The sequence below is a fragment of the Chelmon rostratus genome, chromosome 16, assembly GCF_017976325.1.
Source record: "Chelmon rostratus isolate fCheRos1 chromosome 16, fCheRos1.pri, whole genome shotgun sequence".
In the NCBI taxonomy this organism is placed as follows: Eukaryota; Metazoa; Chordata; class Actinopteri; order Chaetodontiformes; family Chaetodontidae; genus Chelmon; species Chelmon rostratus.
The window spans coordinates 2480419-2495555 of record NC_055673.1 but is presented as its reverse complement, the minus strand read 5'-3'; the positions used below and the strand labels follow the sequence as shown (position 1 = coordinate 2495555).

At 44.2% G+C, this 15137-nt stretch overlaps 1 protein-coding gene across 2 annotated transcripts in view; it reads right to left on the bottom strand.

Annotated features, from left to right (window-relative positions):
• Positions 1 to 54: 54 nt before the first annotated feature.
• Positions 55 to 15137, bottom strand: part of LOC121619361 (protein MTSS 1-like) — a 54393-nt gene continuing 39310 nt past the window's right edge. Inside the window, exons 8-15 of one of the 2 annotated variants that reach the window (XM_041955022.1) lie at positions 12735 to 12892; positions 12508 to 12615; positions 11592 to 11689; positions 10286 to 10511; positions 7584 to 7826; positions 6686 to 6853; positions 6270 to 6429; positions 55 to 6163 (exon numbers count right to left, since the gene is read on the bottom strand). In XM_041955022.1, the coding sequence (XP_041810956.1) occupies positions 5508 to 6163; positions 6270 to 6429; positions 6686 to 6853; positions 7584 to 7826; positions 10286 to 10511; positions 11592 to 11689; positions 12508 to 12615; positions 12735 to 12892 (1817 nt within the window). In that variant the 3' untranslated portion in view covers positions 55 to 5507. The remainder of the gene's footprint in view (positions 6164 to 6269; positions 6430 to 6685; positions 6854 to 7583; positions 7827 to 10285; positions 10512 to 11591; positions 11690 to 12507; positions 12616 to 12734; positions 12893 to 15137) is intronic. The other variant, XM_041955023.1, reaches the window with a different exon arrangement.

Here is a 15137-nt window from a genome sequence, read left to right as displayed (position 1 = left end):
TGGCGTGACAGACAGGAAGAGGAAACAAACCACAAGAACCGCTGGTCATCGGATGCACATCGTATGCTACGATTTTATTATTTAGCCAAAAACAGCTGGTATACATAGAAAATAGGAGACAGTTAGTATTCAAGACCTGAACATTAAACATAAAGTACAGGATTCTCAAGAGCCGGAGGTAAACAAAGCAGCCGGCCCACAAATAATAATACAAAAAAACAACAGGTTGCCGTTACTTGTAGAGCCACAGACAGGTGTGTGTGGCTCAGCAGGAGAGAAGTGTGATGCCTTCTGGGTAATGAAGTTCAGTTTTTAAAGTACCCCTCTCATGTACTTAGAAATGTAGTAAAACCTGTTAATGGATTAATCGATACTCTGTTTTCTGCTAACAACACTTTCACCGGCAAACGTAACTTATGATGCGTTCCAGGCTGGTGGGAAATTTCAGTGTCTGAGTCGACGCAAGTTTTACATTCATGTGCTGTTCTGATAAAAATCAAGTAAAACAAAGGAAACTTTATTAGTAGATCCGGTAAAAATTACAAAAAGTCATTCATAAGTCATGTCATTAATGTTAATTAATAGTAATGATTTCCAAATTTTAACTGTTGACATGGTCCGAATGATTTTTTTTTCTTAATATCAGTATTACCCAAGCCCCAAAAATCAGGAACAAGGCTCAGATTAACAGGTTTTACTCATTTTTTTTTTATTATTATTATTATCGTCAGCTACTTTTTATTCCATTAATAAATAATGATGCATTTTTGAGAACGTCCTTCAAAAAGCATTCATCAGTCATTCATCCATGTTTCCCTGGTGATGACTGTAATTTTCCAACCTTTTGGCCACACGCATGAAAAAACATTATACACTTCAGAATAGAAATTAACTGAACTCTAAAGAGCATCATGTGCACATATTTAATTGGGAACATTTTTGGTTCTTTGGGGCATTAATCTTGTACTTCCTCTTATTGTCAAATGATTTCCCTCAATCCCTTCTGCTAAATGGGGCAAGTTCAGGCTGGCTATTGATTTTTGCTGCCATACCTCGAACTCTCTGTGGCTCTCAGGTTTAACGTTTGTCCTGGCTCAGCTGTGGGAAAAGTAGGTTATGAAATTTACAAAATAAAAGCCTTAGTTCCAGCCCTGATCCAGAACTGTACCACCATCCCATGCAGTATGATGGTAGTGGATGACTGTCTCTTGGAAACTGGATATTTCAGTCAGGAAGTTAAAAATACAATCTGGCTGGCAGCATTATTTACTGCAACCATGAAAGTTCTCTGCCTTTCAAAGTCAATACGAACCAAAATGAAGCCCCTCTCGCTCATATTAAATCATGTTTAATTAATTGCCCTTCAGTGTTTGTCAAACATTTTCAGTGCTGCTGCGTGACTGAAATGTCCAATTTCCATGGCGTGGTCATCCAGGATCATACTATGAGTCCAGGATCAGGGCTTCCTTTATTTATTCCAAACAAAAAGAGCACGTCTAATGTGGATCTGTTTTACGTGGAGTGGCAGTAGCTGCAGCGAGTGACAGTTTCACCCAGATTGGTCACATTTACCTTAATAATAATAATTTCAGAAAAACCTCAATGAGAATAAAACGCAATAACAGAGAGGAACCCAGGGTATCATGGAAATTTGGCAACTTGTCTCAAATAAAAGCTAAAGACGTTAAAAAGCGGGACACAGACCTCCACACACACTGAGGACTGGACAGGTGATTTCTTTTAGCCTGACTGGTGTCCTGTTACTAACGGATGTGTTTCCCGATCACTCCTCGACTCCTCAGCGTGTGCTGTCACTCCAATCTTGATAACATACACAGTTACTGAGTCCTCACAGGCTCGGACATTCGGCTTCATACGCTTGTTATCGCATCAGCTACACGATTGTATTCATTGACCTGCGCTGGAAGATGAGCTGAGCGAAACCAGACAGAAACAGACAGGCGTCGGTCATCAAACGGGGCGTCGCACAGAATGTGAAACATGACGGGTGGCGTCAAAAATGCTTTCTGCTCCAGCAGAGGCAGACAGACTGAGGGGAAATGAAAGCTCCGGTAGAAAAAAGTCGACCATTAAACCTTTTGTTCAATTAAAAAAAAGACAACATGCATATTAAATATCTGTTAATATGTTTTATATGTTCAACGGGACAGCTGGGAGTTTAGATGTGTGAAGCCACAAATAAAATGGATGAAAACATTAAAATGAATAAATAGGCTACATAAACAATCTGATTTATAATGGCACTCTATTAAAGGATTTAGTAGCAACAGGGAAGTTTTGTCTATTTCAGCTTGTTACGCTAATTACCCGCTAACACAAGTTAGATTTTTAGCTCATCGGGCTATTCGACATTTAGTAATTACAAGCTATTACAGGTTTATATATTTGTTGTAGTTGTACATGAATATCGGTGCACAGCAGGGACTGTAACCGTCTGTTTAACCACAGCTAACACAGGATTTTCAGCCGGGTCACAAATCTATCAGCCTCATCTGGCGCCATGATGGAGGTCTATGTAGCCGAGATTTAGCACAACGTTGGCTGAAAAACTTCGGTGCCACGTGTGTGTGGAAACGTTCGGTAACATTATTAAACAAACTAAGAAATCTGATGATTGTTCTTATGCTACAGTGCTAGCTTGTGCTAATAACTGCACATTAGCTAGTGTAAAAATTGGATGAATTTCATCACACTACTGATGTGTCGCTAACAATTAGCTAGCTAGCAAAATATGAAAGCATCCAACTTGAAACTTGCCAATGTTAATATATGTTGTTGTAAAGTGTCATTCTCGAACAAACTGAAAAGTCTGCTCATTTAGATTTGTTCCTGTGCTACAATGCTAGCTTCTAAGGGCTGTACATTAGCTAGTGTCCTAATTATAACGGTAATTACCCAACAATTAGCTAGCTAGCACCAATATGACATCAAACATGAAAATTGTGACATGTTCTCTGAATTCTGAGACAAACTGCACGTGCTAAAGAGCTAAAGACCTCCAACATGGCTGCCAGAGAGAGCGTTAAACCACCTGAAAAACGCGTGGTGTTCGATGGCTAGTAAGCACAGACAGTTCAGGACTAAAACAAGCTAAACTCCAGACCAGTTTACCGTATATACCCGTTCTCTTTCCACATGTACACCTACCGTGGTAACTTTGGGCCATTTTCCATTTATGTATTGGGACAGTGAACTAGCAGTCCCTGGATTTTCATTATGGTGGCGCTAATGCTAAAAATTCTCATTGATGATTAATCTGCCATTTATTTTTCTCAATGGCTTGGTCTAGAAAATCTCATAAAAATCCAAATTTGTCCAAAACCTTAAGATTTTCAGGTTACTGTCATGTAATAAAGGCAGCAAAGCTGTAATACGTTTAAATAAAGCAGTTCAGGTAACGGCAGCACACTGTCCCAACACCGAAGCTCTGACTCGTCCACAACCGACCATCAGCACACTGGCTTCACGACAACAGACCAACACGAATCCACATTACTCCAATGACTACGGCTAAGTAGTAACACGGAACCTGCAGGGACGACCTCTATGACTAGCATGGACTTGGAGGTGTATGCTAACACACACGGTGTACAGTTGCTATACAGTTCGTAGATTAGCAACATGCTCACATTAAACAGCGTCAGCGGGACCTGAACCTGGAGGCCAACAGTCCCAGATCAGGTCTGTCTGCAGGAGCACGTGACAAGTTCTAACTTTATATATCTTTGATTTTCAGTTAAAGAATCAAAGATGGGACATCGTTTTGTTTAGCTGACAGCAGACTGAAGGACCAGTGTGCAGGACTGAGGGGGGTCTATGGGCAGAAATGGGATATTATGTTCAAAAAGATGATCATTAGTGTAGAATCACCTGAAAAAAGATTAAGATAATTGTTTACCTTAACTTAGAATGAGCTCTTCATATCTACAGAGGGAGCGGGTCCTCTTCCACGTAGTCCACCATGTTGCACCGCCATGTTTCTACAGTAGCCCAGAACAGACAAACCAAACACTGACTCGACAGAGCCTGTCGTGTTTTTAGTAGCCACTGTAGCTTCTCCTACATGCTTGGAAGCGGAGCGCGAGGTGAGGGGTGTTCAGCTGGTTGCAGTCCTACCCACCAGCCCTTTAATCTAGCAAGCTGTTGGCGTCCGCAGGTCCTGGTCCGCTACTGTTGACGCTGTTACTGAGACGTTATGGACTTAACTGTCTCATAAATCTAATTTAAAAGCCAAAATGATTGTTTATACTGGGGCAAACTTTCAGAACATGCAGGTCAATCTACTGTATGCGGTATTAATAACTGTTTGAATGATTACACAGCACTCTTCAATATGCTACGCTACGTATACAAATACTCCGTCAGTTTGTGTAGAAGCTCCATTTTTCTTTCAGTCGGTCTTATTTCTCTATCAAACATCCCATCTATGTTTTTACAGAAGAAGAAATCCAGCATTATTTCAGTTAAATAAAGAATATTTAAGTTAAATTCAGCACACAGGCTTTTTGGCACCTTTAGTGGAAATGGGAGACTACGGGGATGGAAAAGGATCGTATGACGAACAAAATGTTCAAACACATCAAAATATAAATATGTACATAGAAATAATGATTTGATCTTTTGAAAATACTCCTTCACTCCTTCCAGCTCACCATTATCTCTTCTTGACTTATCCCTACGTCATCTGCTGTCTCTTATTTCCAATACTACACGCTTTAACATTTACGCAATGATTCATTGATGCTACAAGAAGGACCTTGTGCAACTCACTCATGTTCGACAAGGACGTCCTTCCACGCCGTTTCTCTTCTAGCCAGAAGTTGCCCAGGGGAAATGATCTCAGATCAGCATCAGCGTTCACCAGCCGTCCCCTCAGAGGGAACTTAACTGGAGTCAGTCAAGTGGAATACTGACAGTTTAGAAGCTGCGAGAGGCTGCAGGTTTCTTTTCTGGGAGGATGAAGTGCTTCAGTCAGTTTCCCAAAAAATAAAATGTGTCAAGTGGCAAAACTCAACCAGGCGAGATTCTGATCATCCTTCAGCAGGTTTCAAGCAAGACACGTCGACCTTTTAGCCACGTTAGCTTGACTCCCTTCAGATTGCATGAGTTTAGAAAAGAGATTTTCAGATGATGTACGTACACGCTGTGATGCCCGAGTCACTCCTCACATCCAGTTTAGCTCATCCCAAAAACGCCTGAGGCGCCGTCATCCCTCACCTTTCTTTGGCCAGAAGGTGACGCAGCCAAGTTTCTTACCTTTTTAAAACTAATTTTGGCATTTCTGTAATGAACTCTCAGCCCTGTGCTCAAGTATTTCAAAACTGATCCTTGATCAGAGTTGCCGGGCAACTTCCTTCTATCCTCGGCGTGCATTTGATGTCATAGCTCCCATTTGTGTTTACTTAGTAACAACCATTTTGCGGCCCAATTTGCTTAATTTCAGCCGGGGACGCAAAATGGCTCAAGTCACACCGGCCCTTCTCCTCTCAGTGAATAATTGGTGCTGATCGGTCGTTGGTCGTCACTCTCTTGAGCCTGACGCCTCGTCGGATAGCCACCAGGAAGTCCTCCACCTCGCTGTACTCCGTCTCCTCCAGGAGTTCGGGGAGAGGCCTGCGCTCCCACTCTGACACCCGACCGCTGGGCTGCGGTGGTGGGGTGGGAGGATCGGACCCCTCACCCAGGTGCTGGGTCTCCCAGGTGCCGGACCTTGGTGATAACGGCCCACTGCTGCCAGGCGACAAAGGGGTGGTCGGGGGGCTGAGCGGGGTCCGTGCTGTGTGGCCGTCCTCTGATGCCGCCCTGCTGGGGAAACCGGGATGTTCAGGCACAGTAGGGGTCTTGACTGGGATCATGGGGGGCTTTATGGGAATAGGGCCCAAGTTGAGACCCCCAGAGGGCCGTCGCAGGTTGGGTTTGGAGGATGGGGTCCGTCGGATGGTGGCGACCCCCGGGGTGATTACAGCGGAGGGGTTGGAGGGCAGCCCAGCAGTGGAGGCAGGGCGTTTGGACTGGAACATGCGGCGGTAGGACTGACTGATGTCACTGTTTCTGGGGATGGTGGAGGATTTATCAAAGTCTGACGACGGCTGCGATTCACCTTCCTGGTCGGCCCCGATGGAGTAGTAGTCACAGTCCGACACTATGAGAAACAAAACCAACTCTTCAGCACAACGATACGTCTGACAGAAGGTCCATGCACCTGTGATGGATGCTGTGTGTGTGTGTGTGTGTGTGCGTGCGCGCACCTTGTGAGGGGATGGTGTCCTCTGAGCAGCAGGGGGTGTTGGTCTGGCTGCTGTAGCCGCTGGAGCCCTGCAGCGAGTCTCTGCTGGAGCCGTGGATGTCCAGCTGGAGGCCTCGGGCCAGTGCTCGGGCCAACTCCTCATGGGCCTCCCTGTCCTCCTGCTGGGGTAAACACACACACACACACACACACACACACACACACAGACATTACTTTGTTTAGTTTTTGTTTGATTTACTCATCTGACAGCTCAAACACACCTGATATGTCACAACTATTTGTTCAGATTTGCTTTGAATCTCTTTTTGTCACAGTTCCCGAAGCTCTGTCCAATCAAAACGTTGCCAGTAAGTCATGTGACCGTGTTTACAAACTTGTCTGGCTTTCAGCTGGTCAGTGTGAGAAACGCCATCTGACCTTGTGTGATGTCACAGCGTGGCTTCCTTTAACCCCTTGCGGTTCCTCCCCTGGTGCGGTGACTTCAGCGCCCTGGTGGCTGCTGGGATCTGTAGTCTCTCTCCTGTCCTTGCTCCTCTTCAGGGTGTTGACCACTGATTGGTCGTAAGGTCCCGGTTTGGCCCAGTCCTAAACACAGACACGATCCAAAACAATGCAGCATTTTAACGTCACCGCTTTGCTCCGTTACCGTCACTGGGAACTGAATAAGTTTGGCGGTTTTGACTGTTTTTGTAACCTTTGGTTGTAATTTGTCATTAATTTAACATTATCAATTAAGAAATGATTAACAAAAGTCAAACAACAACACTCTCTTCACTATTGATTCTTTGTATTTTTGACAATGATGTGATGAATCAAACTCTGTGTCTCCCAGATTGGTTTCTGTCTGTTCAACTTGTTTTTACAGACCACAAATCAGTCAAAACGTTGTTTTAAAAAGCAGCAGCTTGAATCTCAGCTGCAGCCAAAATTATTAGAAAAACAAGTACAAACATGATTAAACTGGCGACAAAAGTGAAGACCAGTGTTAATGTGGTGGAGAGACAGAAGAGACTTTCTGCAAAGCGTCTGCAGCGTTGTTGTGTTGTCTTACGGTCGGCCTGTAACTGACGAGGCCGACAGTCTGGTGAGGGAATCAGATGAAATAAAAGCGCAAACTGATGAAATGTTTCGTTGTTCTGTTTGTTTTCAGAGTGAGAAAAGAAAGAAAATACAACTCAAAAGAAGAAAGACAGACGAGGCAAGCATAAGATGAAAGAACACGAAATCAAAAGACGGGGGAAGGAGTGGAAGATGAAAGAAGGATAGATAGAAAGGAGGAGGAGGAGGAGGACATCAGGGAGCGTGAGGATCAAACCTTCCAGGACGGGACTCTGGACGATAGGATCATTCCGAGCCCTGAGGGGCCGAGAGGCAGGAGCTCCCCCGATTGGCCGGAGCCTGAATGGGACCACGGCCACGTGGGAGAAACAGACGAATAGGAGGGCGAGGACATGGGAGAGGTGGAGGTGAAGTATGGAGGGTGGAGGTGGGTGTCCTGGGCCTGCAGTGCCACTCCGTGCAGACAGAGGGCAGCGTGATGGTCAAAACCATTTGACAACTGAGGGTGAGCGGATGAGGGAGAAGCAGAAAAACAATCCAAAATTATGATATGAAGACTTGATGCACAGAGGTGGAGGTGAAGGTGCTACATGTAGCAGGAGGAGCTCAGTGATCTGTGTCCTCAAGCTTCTAACCCCAAACACTTCTGTGTGACACACCTTGTGTTTCACGAGCTGCCAGATCCAGATTCTGAGGGTCCAGTTCTAAGCTACGCAGGTGGTCTACAGTGCACATGCAGGCGAGTGCTGCACTGTCATGAGCAGAGATTTTATTCTGTTTTTTTTTTTTTTTACAGGTATGGATCATGAAGGGCTCAGGACGCCTCTGCTAATTCGACCAATCAGCATCAGTCTGACACGAGAACGCTGAAGCTTGAAAGCTCATGTGGCACCTTCACGCAGAAAACAACAACTGTGTGTGTGTGTGTTTTCATGTGTAGACGTTCACCTGTTGCAGCCCAGCGTGGGGCTCGTTGTGTGAGGGTGAGGAAGAGGAGGAGGAGGAGGAGGAAGGCTCCTCAGACTGAGAAGACAAAGGAGAGACACACGACTGCAGCGGAGCCATGCAAAGCACACACAGCCAAGAAAGCCAGAAGAGAGACAAACAGACAGAAGAGCAGAGTAAGCACACCACGTCTCGTGGCAGGTTAGTCCAAAACTCTCAGAGCAAATAAGCACAGAAGAAGAATCAGCAGGTAAAAGCATGAATCACAAACAGCAGCAGAAAGAAAGAAGAAGACGTGATAAATGAAGCAGGTCCAGCAGGTGGAGAGAAGCTGAAGCTTTCACTGAACAATGAAAAAATATGAATATATGCTAAATAATAGTCAATTAAAATATTAATCAAACGTGGTTAATGTGATTTCTGCTCCTGAACTTCACCTGCATCTTTACGCAGGATAAGCTGTCATCTGTGAGCGCGCGGTGTTTGTTTCAAAACGAACAAACTAAAATAAAATACATTTTAAATAAATGCTCATTAATTATTTTCAGGAGCCGCATCAGAGGGATGAAAGCCGCATGCGGCTCCGGAGCACAGACACCACAGTACGGTAGTTTCTGTCTATGCGCCTTATAATGCAGTGCGCCCTATATATGAAAAAAGTTTTAAAATAGGCCATTCATTGAAGGTGACCTCATCAGCTTCATTGATTCACTTTGCCAGGGAAGTGACAAAGTGTTTGTGTGTGTGCGTGTCTGATTTTAGGCCTGGAAAGTGAGAACATTTTGTCAAAGGGCTGTTTGAGGATTTAAAACCAGGATTTAGGATTAAGGTGGGTTAAGAAATGCATTACTGTTATTAATGTCTGCCAGATTTACAGTCATGGAAAAAGTCCTGGAAAACTACAAATTTAGTGTCACAAACTCCTGAAACGTATTTCAGTCTGATGTCTTTGCAGCTAACGTTAAGTCTCACTTAATAATGTGTGGAACAGTTCGCGTGAACGTTTTTTTTACAGTAGAAACCCTTTTTTTTATCCCCTTAACGCTGATTGTCGCGAATTCGCATCACAATACTTTAATCCACATTGCATCTGAATTGCGCATGCATTCCTCTAACTCCGGTTTGTGCATGTTCAACACACACCTAGGAACCTTCTGCAAGCCCTGGTTTCTCGTCGGACCGGTCAAAGTGAAAGAACCCCTAATTGTTGTTAAAATGTACTGGTTGTAAGCCAATATTGTGGCTGTTTTGATGAAATAAATGAATTTTGAATACACAAAAAAAGATGTTTTTACTGCATTTAAGCATTAAAAAAAGTGAACATTGAACCCTGTTCTTGTTGGTGAACCTACCTAAATTTATATCTATCGTATGTGCTACAGAAAAATTAACAAACTCCTCTTAATTTAGGATCAATTATAAAAAAAAATTATAATATAATTCTATATAAATTCAGGCATCAAGGGGTTAAATTTGGGTTAAAGCTTAAACAATTCAGTCATTCTCAGAAAACCAATTAATGATTTTGTTCATTATTTAATTTAGGATTTTCTCCTTTTCTTTGTTTGACATCCTGTAAACTGAATTTATTTGTGTTTTGGACGGATAAAACGAGACATTTGAAGAAGTGACCAATGAGTCTGGGAAACATTTTACAAATGAAACGGTTAATTGTAAAAGAAAAACAGATGATTGAAGATAATTAGTTAGTTTTCTCTGTGTCACCACTCTGCTGCATGAGACCCTGTGGCAGCCGGGGTGACTCAGCACACACACACACACACACACACACACACACACAGCAGCTTCGTGAACGCACCGTATCCTAGCAACCCGGAGGGATGTTCTAACCTCATTGGTGGAAGAAGAGTGGATGAGAATATAACGGAGAGGACAGAGTGTGTGTGTGTGTGTGTGTGTGTGTGTGTGTGTGTGTGTGTGTGTGTCAGTCAGCCAATCACATTAAAACATTCAATCACAGGTGTGTCTGTGTTTTCAATCCCCGATCCTTACCTGTGAGGTTTCCGGAGGCATGGGTGACGGGGATTTGGACTGGAAGGCGTCCTGGGAGATGAAGCCGGAGTCGTGGGAGGAGACTGAGGAGAGGCGGGCCGGCGTCTGCTGGGGGAGCACCGAGGAGGAGGAGGAGGAGGAGGCACGGTAACGGAAATGGGAGGTTGGGGAGTGGCAGTGTGAGCCGCTGGAGCGAGAGTCGCTGCTGTTCACGCTGTTCAGACTGCTGCAGGACAGACGGGCGGAGGAGGAGAGAGGAGTCACAAACACGTCGATCTGTTCGCACATTACGAGCTACGTGCTGCGTTTCGTTCCGCAGCATGATGGAGGTGACAGCAAATTCATCTGTGCTTCTCACAGCACTGAAAGAAGATGCCAGAAAGAACAACTGTTCCAGATCAGATCTTCTTCTCTAGAATCTAAAAACCGTCCTATCCAGACAAACTGAAAGACTTTAGTGTTTGACTTTTTAAAAAAGATGTTTCTTTGGGTGAACTGAGCCTTTAACACTGTGACACAGCAGCTTGGCATCATTAACAGCTTTTCAGGCACAGATGCTCAGTTACACTTCAGATGCCTGATGTGAAATCTACTGAAACACCTGGTGATAAACGGAGAGACTTTGTTCACGTTAGCTGCTGCGTCTGCCATGTTTTATCTGCATCTTTAATAAAGCTATGTGAAGTTTGTTTTTTTTTTGTATCTGGGCCGATACTTCAGCTGAGTACTGGCAACAGTACCAAAACAATGCTGGGATGGATAATTTAGTTCTGGGAGTATAAACATGTTTTAAACCTTTTTTTGACTTGGCAAACAGCCAACATTTCTTTCCTGTGTGAAAACCAGAAGAAAGTCTGTAACCCAAGCATACCCTTGCTGAATTCTGCCAGACCACAGCCTGCTTTACAAGACTAGTTCTTGGGAACTAAACCAACACAACGACCCTCTATGATTCTTTGCAGCTGAAACTCTGCTGTTATTAAGAAACCATGAGAATAATCCTGATCAGGACTCAACAGTCTAAAGGAGAAAAGTATCAGCTGCAACTCTTCCTTCCCATTTAACACTAATGGAACAGAAAAGATGACTTATCAAACAATACTTCTTCCTCTTTAAAGAATCTAATATCAATCAAAATGTTTTTATTCAACTCATCAGACATGAGTGACTCAGTAATTTGTTTGTGTTGCCAACGGCTGCAGTTCCACCTGAGGGCCACAGGGAGGCAGTAGAGTACAGGCTGGACAAAACATGTAGCAGCTTGTTGGGGAGGTTTGGCCAGTTTGCTGTAGCCATGGTAACCAACCTGCACATGCTTGACTTCCTGGACACGGTGGTGCTCGGTGACGAGGGTGGAGTTTGGTAGGACCAGGTGCACTCGGAGCCCTTTAGGTCTACGATTACCTGGAGGGAGACAGAAAGAGGAGGCTCACGGTCTGCGTGTGGATCAGCAGAGGTGTGGCAAACCATGATACATCTCAGGAAGGGGAGGCAGCGTCTGTCCTAGTCTGTTCTCAGCGGGGGGGTGGTCACCACAACTCACCAAACCAGAGCAAGAGCTTGTGCTCTGTGGGTATTCAGCCTCACTGAGGTTCTGCCTTTTCACTACAACCTGTCAAACACTACTGTGTGAGGCAAATCCTGATGTTTGGGAGTTTAAAAAATCCAAAAACAGCATAACAGATGACAGTAATTGTTTCTTCTTTAATATAAACATTTAACATTTATTTCTGTCTGTAAACAGATAATAAGATTAAAAACTACAAACACAACGAGGGCAGTTCCTCAAATACCAGAAATCAACACGAGATTTCAACATGAAGTTCTGAGCAGCCCAACAACAGGTGTGACAGAGGGTTAGTGCCACTTTTAGAAAAAAAAATAGATTAGGTTGCTTCAAGTGTAAAATATCATGTTTACAGCACAGAGCTAATGTTCCTCTGAGAATGAGATTACTGATGAAACCTGTAACTTCACTTATCTGACACACAAAACACAGACTGCTGTCATCTATTTATTATGAGTTTGAGTTTTTTTTCCCTCAGTGTGGCCCCAGTGAGCTGCCGTAGTATTCCTGCAGGACGTCAGTGTATGAAAATGGGGGCTTTTTTTAAATAAAGACCGCTGGTAATGTGTAATTATGTCAGAATATTATTCATTTGACCACATGAGAAAAAAAAAACAGGACAGAAAGAGGACTGGACCAGTTTAGACAGTCGCACCTGCTCGCTGGAGGCCGGCAGCTTGTGTGGGTCCATCGTTAATGTCTTCAGGTCGTCGGTCAGAGTCTGGAGGTGAGTGATCTCCCCCAGCATGGACATCTCCTCCTCCTGAGACACACACACACACACACACACACAGAGGCTTCAAACTCCACACCTGAACCACTTCACTGCAGCGGACGTTTACTCGGCCACGATTTGAAGCGGCGAGCGGATGTGTGACTGACCACGACGGGCCTCAGCATGGAGACGAAGCAGCAGAAGCGACTCCTCTCCTCCACCAGCGCCTTCCTCACCGCCTGCTTCTCCGTCTCCTCCAGCAGCAGGTATTTATCGCTGACGTCCTGCATGGCGCTGTCCAGCTGAGGCTGGAGGTCCCCGCGGCCTGAAGACACACACACACGATCATAATTACATGTAACACTGCATCACTGGACAAAGGTGACACAGAAAAGCAAAATGTCCAAACAACCCAAAGATATTTACGTAACTACGTACGATGTCTGAGAAAGAGAGAGAAAAGAAGCAAATCCTCACATCTGAAAGCTAAAACCAGAGAATATTTCTGCAGTCTGCAGCAGATGCTTACATTTAACGACCGTCAGAGAACTTTAATTAAAAAGTGCTTTAGAAAACTTCACGGCTGACAGAGACACGTGTTTTTGTCGTGCTGCAGATGTTAAAAAAGCAGAAAGTGAGGAAGAAAGGCGGGAGGAGGACTGACGAGGCAGCTGACTTTGTCTCTGCAGACGGATTATTGTCTGTGAAATCGTATATTCACCGAACACAACGTGAGTCACGGAGGGAACGGCCTGTTCGGAGACTGCAAACACTCGATCGCTTCAAAACAATAGCTCGAGCCGCCCACAAACCATTAACCCACATTAAAGAATTAAAAGAGATTTCTCCCCGTCCCAGCCCCTGGCATCCAGCCAACGCTCCCCCCACACATGATGATGATGAAGACATCTGATTACAAAACACTCACATTTGAAATTACAGAGAGTTTCCTCAGAGGACTGCATTTTATTTTAAACCCTGATCAAATTCCTGTTTGTTTGTTTCACTGCTGAATATGCGACTAAGCGTGAAGTCGTTGCATTTATGTTCTTCAGGACGGAGATCGAGGATCTCGCTGAGCACAAGTTTGTGAGTGGAGAAGAGCATTAGAAAAGTTTTAATTTTAAAAGTCAACGTTGACTGTGTTAATGAAGTAATCATTTTAACCAAAACCTCAATCTGTTCCCAAACTTAAACGAATAGTTTTGGTGTTTAAACTTAACCAAAATGTTTCTCAACAACCTTTATTTTGAAAGTCTAACCCCATGCATATTTATTAATGCCAGCTCGACCGCCTACTGGCTCAATAACCTCAACAGATAACTATAAATCCATGTCAGGAAAACAAGACTGGGGGTTTACGGCCGTGCTGGCAGCTCTGTGAAATGCTAATGCCAGCAGGCTAACATCCTCACAATGCAAACACTGTGAAGCTAGGCAGATATAACATTTACCTTACTGTGACATGTTAGCATGCAAAGTACAACAGACGTGGTGGTGCTACAGGAAAAGACAGGCGAACTCCAGAGTCAGAGGGATTCATCCTCTGGGGACCTTGAACCGTCAACCTTTAATTCTACATATTTTAACTGTTGTTCAGGTGATTATATGTATACGTGATGCTGCAGGTGGGGAAGGGAAGTTAGAAAGCATGGAGACGGACTAACACACTATTATTTGTTGGGATTTGTTCACAATGAGAACAGTGAAACCACATTTGAGAAAAAATCATTTCGTTACTGATCGTTTTTTCACAACAGCGCTCTGCTGAAGACCTCTTCCTCTTTGGTAATCTCATCATCTGTTCTGTTCTTCAGGACAAACACAAACATGTGATTAAAGTTCTTTATTCCTCCAGTGAGATCCACGGTCGGGGTCTGCGGTCGGCTGATCGATGGACGGAGCTCCGTCCCTCTTTAACTGAACTTTTCCAGGCTTCAGCGATGAAGAGAGAAAAGAGGCTGAGGGTTCCTTCGAGGGACAGGAATGTGGTTTCTGGTTTAACCTCGAGTTCGAGCAGCGTTGGTCTCACATTTTGTCTCTCTTCTGTCTTTTCTGTGTCCGTGTTACCAGGTTATGCAGGACATCAGATGCGTTTACATGCACAGCAGAAACACTGTGAAACCCACAACTGCATGCAGGAGATTTCTCAGCTTCCTCCAAACTCACTTTAGATCTGTGCTTTACTTATTTATCAGATTACTGATCGGCTGCTTCCTCCTTTCTGTCAGAGCATGACGTATTTAAACTTTCAACCACATCATGACTCTTGTACTCAGACTAACTGGTTACCACGAGGCTGCTCACAGTGAACGACACAGAACTGATAACTTCTTTTGTTCACTGTTGATTCCAATCAGGTTTTATTCAAACACAACGCTGCGTCTTCAGAGACAGAGACAAAAAAAAGGCAGCGCTAACTTCCTGGAGTTCTACTGTAAAGAGGAGAACGACGAAGAAGACGCAGCACGTCAAATCCTCCTGCAGCAGCATTAAAACAGGCTACAGTTTCAGCAATCGCAGCTTTAAACGCATCTGCTGATAGCAGTCATGAGGGAAATCAGATCGTA